The sequence below is a fragment of the Pygocentrus nattereri genome, chromosome 30 (assembly GCF_015220715.1).
Source record: "Pygocentrus nattereri isolate fPygNat1 chromosome 30, fPygNat1.pri, whole genome shotgun sequence".
NCBI classification, from domain to species: Eukaryota; Metazoa; Chordata; class Actinopteri; order Characiformes; family Serrasalmidae; genus Pygocentrus; species Pygocentrus nattereri.
The window spans coordinates 4,860,062-4,871,183 of record NC_051240.1 but is presented as its reverse complement, the minus strand read 5'-3'; the positions used below and the strand labels follow the sequence as shown (position 1 = coordinate 4,871,183).

General features: G+C 38.1%; 1 protein-coding gene across 1 annotated transcript in view; it reads right to left on the bottom strand.

Moving 5' to 3' along the window:
* Positions 1 to 1,082: 1,082 nt before the first annotated feature.
* The window catches only part of LOC108424825, a 38,827-nt gene continuing 28,787 nt past the window's right edge, over positions 1,083 to 11,122 (bottom strand). Inside the window, exons 8-10 of the mRNA XM_037536523.1 lie at positions 10,703 to 10,783; positions 1,994 to 2,066; positions 1,083 to 1,815 (exon numbers count right to left, since the gene is read on the bottom strand). Coding sequence (XP_037392420.1) covers positions 2,052 to 2,066; positions 10,703 to 10,783 — 96 coding nt within the window. The 3' untranslated portion in view covers positions 1,083 to 1,815; positions 1,994 to 2,051. The remainder of the gene's footprint in view (positions 1,816 to 1,993; positions 2,067 to 10,702; positions 10,784 to 11,122) is intronic.

The window sequence follows — 11,122 nt, the reverse complement described above, 5'->3', positions numbered from 1 at the left end:
CAGACAAGCCTAAACAAAAATAGATGTTTAATTGGATGTCTGGCAAAACCCGTTTTTGACTGCTAAACACTCTAGAGAAGTCTTTTCGTTTACTCTAGTGCATTTGGATTTATTCGGATTTATATTTGGTATTTTTTCTGGACATTCTAAGTACAACTGCAAACATTATAAGGGCTGCGTAAGTGCAGTTGATGTACTCAACCTCAACCTCCAAATGAAGCAGAATGGCCTGAAACAGTAAGGGGCCCTTATCAACCATTCCTCTATCCATCATGCTTGGTGTCTGAAATGTGCGTCTTTATTTTTAGGACTGGAGCTGCAAGGCGAATGTAGCTAACAAGTAATGAAAGCGTATACCCCACCAATTAGCCTGGTCATCACGCTCTTGCTTCACACTTCACATGTATGTACATTCTCTATTAAAAGTTGAACTGAGCTCGACAGCTTGAGGCCTCTTCACTATTTCTGCAATACACAGAGGAGACAGACGGAAGGTCAGTATCTGTAGATCTAAGACCACGTGTTGGAACTTAGACAGGTCTTCTGTAATATCCTGTAAACATCTGATTTAAGATAACCAGCACAGGTCTTTCAAAACGGATGATGACGTCTACTCAGTCTTACATGCAACATGAAAACCAGTCAGTGCTAAGCAGCATTAGGATTTATATACGGCCCCTTATAGGACACTGGGGTGCAGACACATATAATGTTAGCTAAGAGTTAGCTTCAACTTTCCTAAAGAAGTCTGCTGACCAACTTATTTTTGTATTTTGTCCAGATTTGAACTCTATGGGACTTGGTTACTTGATGTGAATTAAATTCAACTCCTTTAGCACAGAGAAAGCAGAACACTGTCCAGTGAATGGGATCAGGAATTAATAAACAAATGAAGAAATAAAAAGTCCCAGTGATTTATGTATTTTGAAGACTTTAAAATATGCAGTGAGTTATTGCATTTAACTATTCTAACTCTATAACGAAAAGCAGCTGTGAAAAATGCGCTCATAAACTGTAAGAAAAGTTAAAAAAAAACACAAAAACTAAAGCAGAACTACTGTGTCAGCTACTATACCCCACCAATTAGCCTGGTCATCACGCTCTTGCTTCACACTTCACATGTATGTACAATCTCTATTAAAAGTTGAACTGAGCTCGACAGCTAATAAAAATCCAATGCATCAGTCACATTATTTTAGACTTATAATGGCATTTAAGAAACAAATGGCAGTAGCTATGCAGATATGCACTCCACCATCGCACTGAGTGATGGGGGGGGGGGGGCTGGAGTCCATTCTATCCACCCATAGACAATGAGGACAGCTGTCCTCTCTTGGACTCCCTGCCATGGATGGCTGTAGCATCAGCAGGGCTTGAATTTGCCATGATGATAGGGCCAATACATACACGGCTGTGCTGCTCGGGAGCCTATGAAATGATCTGGCCCCTGAGGAGCATGTCTATGCTTAAATAACATCTCTCAACTGCAATATTCTTCATGTGGTTGATGCCACAAATATCACAAAGGCAAAGGGGTTGGGTAGGGGTCCCCCACCGTTAGTCCCTGACTGGTCCAAGAGCTATTTATGAACCGATTTCCGAAAGTGCAGCATAACTTGAGGGAGCACACCTGCAGAAGATAAAATATATGTCTGTCCACACCAACAGATCCAACAGCAGCTCTCTGTTTCACTCAGATTTCACAGCTTTGACAAACAGTGATATCAAAGCCCAGGTCTTTTACTTGGGGGCATGCCTGGCATCATAGGGGGCATCCTGGGCCTGGGGGGCATTATTCCTGCAATTGGCATCATTCTGGAAGACAAAAAATAGCCAATAAAGTTGAAAGACATTTAGATTACAAAACAAAGTACAGAAATTAAAAATGGTAAAACTTATAAGTTAAATATAAAATAATTAATCTTAATTATTAAAATGAACTATTAAAGTTAAAATATTTAAAATTTAAGAAAATTGTCTTACAACAACAAACCTGGTGGCAAGCCTGGCATAACAGGGAATTCCAGGAATCACTGGTGGCAAACTGGGCATCATAGGGAGCACACCTGCTTACAAACATACACACACACACACACACACATGTGTGTGTCCACCATTTCAGTAAAACACTTTAGTACTTTGATTAAGTTGAAACAAAAACCCTGTAATAACACTAGTACATGCCTTTATTACTTCTAGGCTAGACTACTGTAACGCGCTACTGTCAGGAACTAGAAGTTTCTAAAACTAGAAAATTTGAGCATATCAGTCCAGTGCTATCATCACTTCATAGGCTGCCTATTCCGTATTGTTTATAAAATCCTTTTATTGATGTATAAAGCCCTACATGGGCTCGCTCCCAAGTACTTACAAGTCCTTGTTTCTCATTATGAGCCATCACAACCACTCAGATCACAGAGTGCTGGCTTATTAATAGTCCCCAGAATTCAGAAGGTTTCAGCTGGGGGAAGAGCTTTTTCTTATAAAGCCCCCAAACTCTGGACACAGGGAAATATAGTAAACTGAGACGCTGGTGCTGTCGTCCCGCTGCTCGCACGCGGTCACTCAAGTTTGTGGACGGTGGAGCGGAGGGATGCCGAACTGTTTCAGAGTGCTGCCGTGTCTGTGTGTCCTTCTGGTTCTCTCCTTTTAGCTAAGCTGTCATAGTCAGATCTGTCGGAGTCGTTAGCCACACTCTGGGAATGTTTACATTCCCTGTTTTACGTACAAACGGATAGAATAAAACTAATTCCATCTCCCTGCTTTCTTTCCGAGTATACAATCACCCATATGTCCGGCTGGACACTGAAGGACGACCGACTGCCGAGCCCTCCTGCTACCCACTTCAGACCAGCTGCCCATGCCCCAGCTGCCACCACCTGCCTTGGACGAGCTGCCCACCCTACACTGATGTTCTCATAGACTCCTAGTTATTCCTAATACCAATATTACTGCTGTTAATATTAGTAATATAATCACTTGTAGGTAGTTTGACCAGAGGAGGACGGGTCCCCCCTGGTGAGCCTGGTTCCTCCCAAGGTTTCTTCCTCAGTTCTGAGGGAGTTTTTCCTTGCCACTGTTGCCCCTGGCTTGCCCACCGGGGGGGTTTCTGTACATTCTTACAGTCCTGTTGAAACTTTGTCTTTTCTGAAATTCTGTAAAGCTGCTTTGTGACAACATCCGTTGTAAAAAGCGCTACAAATAAATTTGATTTGATTTGATTTGATTAATTGAAAATTAGTTCAAATAAAATCACAACTGTATGGCAAAAAGTAAAACCAGTGCACCCCCTACTGGCTGCATTCAAATCACAAGTTGCCCATAGGGTTGATAAACTTGAGGTACTGCACTTTACAACAACATGCAGCGTCACCCCGTATCTAGTTATATCTGTCACTGTGTCAGTATTCTAGATGACGAAAGGGGAATTCCACCGATTTTTTCAGGATTTCTGTGTAATTGAATCGCTAAGATGTTTCGGAGTGGTTTGACGTGAAATGCTCTGTCGTAGAGAAACTTACTGACTCAGATCTCTTTACAGTGGTGGTCAAAGGAACCAGGGTCACCATGACTACAACACAAATACAGACATTTTACTTACTATCCAGAACCAAAGGTGAACCTACACGAGTCTTCTGAGTTTTGTTCGGCATGTACTTCACCATTCAATTCAGTGGGAGAGTAAAAGATGAAACAGACTGTAGTGAGGATGACGTTGCTATCACACATTCCATGAAGCAGCCCGACAGCCAGTCATGGGTTTGTAATTTTTAACTGTTTCTTTACAGTAAAGTGATCCGGCCAAATATCCTGATATTAGGGGTCTAACTACTCACAAAATCAATGATTTGATGTGATATAGTGGTGTCTCAGTTCAATACATTTTTTCAATACAGTTATAACAGAGTGGCTGCGAATGTGCATCAAATTGACATGTTCACATTTTCAGTTTATTACAGCATTCAATATTACAAGTGCACCATTCAAAATAAAAGCTGTGCTTTAGTGTCCCAATCTACCACTCGGACTAACAAACTAGCCATAACCCAATGTGCTAGTTACTTTATGATGATACAGTATGATATGCTGCAAAATCTGATAATTCAGTGCAATACAATGGAGTCTGTTGTTACATCCCTGTTTGATATTAGACCACACCTGTAGCTTAGTTGCTTACACAGGTGCAGAATGACTTTCACAAAAGTTCCAGCTCTGAGTGATATTTTAATCTGCACTACAAAAAATGAGAGATCAGCTCAAATTAAATTGATATAATAACTGATTGTGACTTTTGTTGAGTCAACTTTTCTGAACTTGAGGACACCAGAGTTCACTCAATTCAAACTTCTTAGTTGAGTCAAAACCTCTTCCAGCTCCTGTTTCTAGGTCCGTGCCTCAGTTAGATGAGCAAAACTGGACTTTTTACTCATTTCCCCCCACTAGCTGGCGCTGCTTCTATCACACAGTTCCATCTAGCATATTTTCCTCCTGGGCTCCTGGATATAGACAGCTGGGATATTGCTGGGATTCAAACTCACAATCTCCTGATGAGGGGTGAATTACTAGACAGCTGCACCACATGAGACTATGCCATGCTTCAACATTAAAGCAACAAATATTTCTCTAGTGTATTTAACATTTGTAGACACAGAATCTGAGTTTCTTCATGTGTTTCTGAGTGGTGCAGTGGACTAATCCATCACCCCAACAGGAGGTTGTGAGTTTGAGCTCCAGCAATGCCATAGCCATCCGTAAGTGTGCAGTGGTGGACAGTAACTAAGTAAATGTAATTAGTTTCTGTACTTAAGTAGTTTTTTTGTGTATCTGTACTTTACTTAAGTATTTTCATTTTGGGTGCCTTTTTACTTTCACTCCACTACATTTCAGAGTCTAATATCTGACTTTTTCCTCCACTACATTATTCAAAAGTTGTTCCTTTTGGTTTCTGTGTGTATAAAAACGTAACATGTCAAAAGCAGCGCAAAGCCAGAGCACCAATCAGGGCCCAGCGGTCACTTTGTTCTGAACTTGTTTTGACCTGTTGGACAGTGCAGCACACGGTTCAATGTCAGTGCAGCAGCGTAAAACTTTGGGAGCACATACGTCCCTAAATGATGAACTAACCTAACTTTCTGTAAATAAACCACAATATAGAAATATGTCCACATATGCAGTCGAGACTGACGCGTTTCTTTTTTTCTGAATTCATACAAACACTTTCATTTTATAGTAAATTAGTTTGGGCTGGTTTATGTTTATGAACAGACGCCTACAGATCAACACAGTAAAGGAAAACTTATTTGTGATCCTGAGTTTAAAGCCAGTTTAAAGTAATCTTAAACTGAAACTTTGCTTGTGTGTAAAAAGTGATTTCAGAGCCACTCGGTTCTGAAAAATGATAACAGGACATCAGAGCCAGAATTACTCTTTTAGTATTTTTACTTTCGATACTTAAGTACATTTGAAGGCAAATACTTTAGTACTTTACTCAAGTTGAGGTCTAGAGTAAGGACTTTTACTGGAGTAATATTTGACCTTGGGTGTCTCTACTTTAACTCAGGTACATGATTTGTGTACTTCGTCCACTGCTGTAAGTGTGTACCTAAGAGTAAAAGTGTATAGCAGGATTGTGTGAGGGAGTTGGTGTAAGTTGGGTATAAAAATGTTCATTTTATTTACCATGACTGAACTAAAAAATTAAGAGCTTTTGACTCAACCAAGAAGTTTGAGTTGTGTGAATTTTTGTGTTCTTAGGTCAACCCAAGAAACGCCATGAAATCAGTTACTATTCTAGCACACGGAGAATGGATTGTCTATACAGAATGCTTTATTAATGCTCTGGATTGAAAGGATTACACAAATACACAGGGGCTGTTGGGGTTGCATTTTATTGTGGAATCTATTACAGAATATCTACATTTATAATATTCAAACAGTGACAATAAGTAAATACGGTAAAGGGCGGATTTGTGCTTATTTCCAATGGCCTTCCAATCAATCATCCAATAAAGGTCTCAAAATGTGAAATTATGAGAAATTTTACAGTAAAATTTTTTCCTTAAATTTGTTTTTTTTTCAGCATAGCGTAATACAACATTCGTGATTCCACTCTGTGCTTTACACTCTCAGAAATAAAGGTGCTAAATTGTCACTGTGGTGGGACCCTCAAGGGTACATCTCAGTAACCTTCGTGAGGGAACTGTACCACAATCCATTGAAATGATATTTTCTAAGCTGTGCTGACTCCACACACGCCGTCTCGCCTCCAGGCTTCTTATTTTATTGTTCTGTTTTAAAACGTTCAGTTATGAAAAGGTACAAATATCTACTTTTCAAATGGAAAAACTTATTTAAGGTTCACAATCGGACCTTAAAACCACTGCTGTACCTTTAAGGGAACGTTTACATTGTTTGTACCTTAATGAGCCAAAAATGTACCTGCACAGAACCTTCATTTCTGACAGTGTAGAAAATAAAATATAATACAACTGAACGCAGGACTACTGCACGTCTCAATGACTCTAGTCTTGCCTCTTTAATTTAGAAACGTTAAAAAATACAGTGAAGTACGTGTGGAATTACCGTCACCACAGAATATGGAGCGCTAATGCTTTCTGACATTATTTGCTTTGTTTCAACTCTGCTCATTACCTCTGGATTTTCAAAATGTCTGAAAAAAATCTGTAAAATCTGTCACATTTGATATGTAATCTTAATAAATCCTGAGGAAGAAATACATTTACTGTAGGGACATTCATATTATTATTTACTGTAACCTTAATGTGACCCTGTGAGCAACATTTGAGAATACAGTGTGCTCTAAAGGCAGTTGCATTTCTACCTGACATACATCTCACAGACTTTATTATTTATTGAAGTATTTTAACTGTCACTCATAATTTGCAAAACCTTTCAGTGGAAGAAAATCAGAATCTTAAATTACAGTATTTTTTTATATTCTCAAAAATCCTGTTTAAGACACAGTATAACAAACTACATACTTAAAATATGAATATCATCTGAAGCCACAGAGAATGGGCTTCTTAGTTTGTTGTTGGTTTTGATACTCAAAACATTTTTGTGACCCTAGAGAATTTTCTTCTGATGTTCAATATGTCTCACAAATTTGATAACCATGTGTGTAATCCAGTGTAAGATCACAGAGCCAAAAAAACTGGACTGTAGCATGTAAAATGTTTTGTCAACAGCTGGTGACAATGTGTTGTTGAATTTGATATCTGGTAGAATTATTACTTCCACATTACTATAATCCAAACTAGAGCACTATAGTCAAGAGGTGAGACCACAGCAAATAAGCAGAGACATAACTGTGATTTTTCAAGACTGGGTTCTTGCAGGCTTAAATCTTTGAGATTGTTCCCCATCATACACTCAAGGAAAATGTTCCTCCTCCACTCTGTGGTGGTACAACTGCGAAGATATGCTAACTGGGTGTGTTAAAGTCTAGAGTTCACTGTAGAATTGTCTATTCTGGCAGATCATAACCCAGAATTTTTACAGTTCCTGTAAAATGTGCAGTTACTTTTTTATTTAGTAAAGATTTACACATCAACAAAACATTTAGTGATTCTGCATACTGATCAACTAAACTGTAAAAGAAAAGAAAGAAACCACTGTATCAGAAAGAAAAGTAATGGAAAAAAAACATTGATGATTCTTCAGTGAAGCCATTCTTAAAGTCCTCTGCACATTTTCTTGCATCACTGTCGCGCTCAGTGATCTTGAAATATTAAAAGAGTTTCCATTTTTAGATTAATATGATTTTTGTGTTAAAGTGGAGCAGGTTTGATTTGTTACAGAGATTTTAGACTCTCACGCTTTTTCTCACTTGCTCTCTCTATCTATAACTATCTATCCATTTATTGCTCGCTTGCCCTCTTCCGCACTCCTGGCATGTCACTGTTTGCATAAGCCAAGACTTAAAACTTATAATAATATTACACAACTTTAGCAAGACTCTCATTATTTTACTCTAACACTGGAAATTTATCTGTGACCCTGAAATCGTTTGAAAGGTTGTTTGATGTGAGGCTGGAATCAAGGAGGTTCATATTATCGTACGTTTTAAGTCTTGACTTATACCAATAGTGATGTGCCAGTGGCATGCGTGAGAGCTAGAGCGACAGATAGACAGATAAAGATAGAGCTAGAGATGAGAGAGACAGATAGAGATGAGAGAGAGAGACAGAGATGAGAGAGAGAGAGAGAGAGAGAGAGAGAGAGAGAGAGAGAGAGAGAAATAGAGATGGAGAGAGAGAATGCAAGTGAGAAACTACGTGTGCGAGCCTGAAACATCTGTAAAAAATCTGCGACACTTTAAAACAATAATCATAATAACTGAAAAATGTAAATTGGTCATTTTAGTATTTCAAGTTCACTGAGCGTAACGGTGATAAGAGTAAATGTGCATATTGATTGGGTTTTATGAAATAAACTATAAAAGAAACAAAAGAAGAAACCGCTGGAACAGACAGTAAAAAGTATGCTTCTTCAATAAAGCCATTCTTAGTTTATTTCAGAAAAGCCTATCAATATGCTGAATGCATGTTAACTTTCCCCATTTTAATGTTAGTAGTAATTAGGTGAATAGGTGCCTGTAAAAGAGCCAGTATTAGTACGTTTCCTTCTGTGCACAAGACATGAACGTGTTAAAAATAACTTCATTTGCATTGCATTTCTCATAATTCAAACCGTGTTACAGGTAGACAATGATTTATTTAGTTAAATTACATTACAACTAATATACTGTATGTAAAGTATATTATAGCAAATATAAGAAACTAGAAAGTCCAGAGAGACAATATGACAAACTACAAAACCTGAGAGAGCTGCTTTACCAGAAAGTTTACATGCATTTTAAAAAGTTGAGATACATGAAAAAAATGACATAATACTTTTTTATACACAACAGAAAATCATCTCTCTCTATTTTGTCCTCAAGGCTACAGTGAGTTTACTTGCCATTTCCTATTAATGGTCCAGATATCTTACCTTACTTACACTTTCCAAGTTATTACATATTTTCATATCCATGAATTACTACAGTTCCTGTGTACAGGTCATGCTGGTTTGTAGCTGCTAAGGCTGCATTTACATTACAGGCTGTATTGCTCAATCACTCAGATTTAGAGAACTTTCTGCTCGTACACGTGAAAGTGACTCATATCTCTCATACATGCACCTGAAAGGCAAGTTAGAAATGCTTATGACCTGCTGACCACACTGGATGATGCCCACAGTGATATAAGCATGCGCAGACAAGCAAAAAGATTACAGGTGAAAAGCCACATGTAAGATATGCAAATGATGAAGAAGTGTGTGAAAGTGTCTCCAATCTGATCTAATAATATTTTTGTCTTTTCACAGTAAAAATGTTTCACATTTAAGCAAAAATTCAGATTTGGCCCACTTGTACCGTAACATGAAAAGCATAAAGCACTATGTATAATGTAATGTGTGGGACTCTACATGCTATAGTGCACACGCATTAACATTAACAACAACCTGCAAGACCAAGTCACAATTATTACTGTCAGACTGTAAAACTACACACTGCAGATTCATACTGGATTAAAATCACTCCACAATTATTACAGTCAGACTGTAAAACTACACACTGCAGATTCATACTGGATTAAAATCACTCCACAATTATTACAGTCAGACTGTAAAACTACACGCTGCAGATTCATACTGGATTAAAATCACTCCACAATTATTACAGTCAGACTGTAAAACTACACACACTGCACATTCATACTGGATTAAAATCACTCCACAATTATTACTGTCAGACTGTAAAACTACACACACTGCAGATTCATACTGGATTAAAATCACTCCACAATTATTACAGTCAGACTGTAAAACTACACACACTGCAGATTCATACTGGATTAAAATCTCTCCACAATTATTACCATCAGACTGTAAAACTACACACTGCAGATTCATACTGGATTAAAATCACTCCACAATTATTACAGTCAGACTGTAAAACTACACACTGCAGATTCATACTGGATTAGAATCACTCCACAATTATTACCGTCAGACTGTAAAACTACACACTGCAGATTCATACTGGATTAAAATCACTCCACAATTATTACCGTCAGACTGTAAATCTACACATTGCACATTCATACTGGATTAAAATCACTCCACAATTATTACCGTCACACTGTAAATCTACACGCTGCACATTCATACTGGATTAAAATCACTCCACAATTATTACCGTCAGACTGTAAAACTACACACTGCACATTCATACTGGATTAAAATCACTCCACAATTATTACTGTCAGACTGTAAAACTACACACACTGCTGATTCATACTGGATTAAAATCACTCCACAATTATTACCATCAGACTGTAAAACTACACAGTGCAGATTCATACTGGAAAAAATCACTGATCTCAGCAATAATCGCTTACAGACCCTGCCCTGGTAAAACAAAAATCAAGCACCTGAAGCACTTCAGAGATTTTCTGGGCACCATGTTCTGGATAGCACAATTGCAATACACTGATCAAATAAATCAATATCAATGGTTGTTGGGATCACAACCAGACAAGGGTTCGTAGGTTATAGTTTTTTTGAGTGGCAGGGTGTATACAGAAGTCTCGGTTTCTTCCTCCTCCTTCAGATACATGCTGACGTGACAGCTGCTTACTTTGCTCTTTGTTGTTCTCGTCTGGTTCATCTCCTCATAGACGACAATGGCAGTGCTTTTGGCTGTGCTGGGCGGCCTCTTCTGACAACGAGACAGAGGAAGACAATGTTAGTGTGGGGTTCACACATCATGTCTGTTACCAGTTTTTTTAAATTTCATTAGCGTGAGGTGGATTACAACAGGACTACTAATATTAATTCAGTTACTAAAAAATCATTCACCATTCACAATTATTACTGTGAGATTGTAAATACTAAACACACTGCAGATTCATACTGGATTAAAATCACTCCACAATTATTACAGTCAGACTGTAAAACTACACACTGCAGATTCATACTGGATTAAAATTACTCCACAATTATTACAGTCAGACTGTAAAACTACACACACTGCAGATTCATACTGGATTAAAATCAC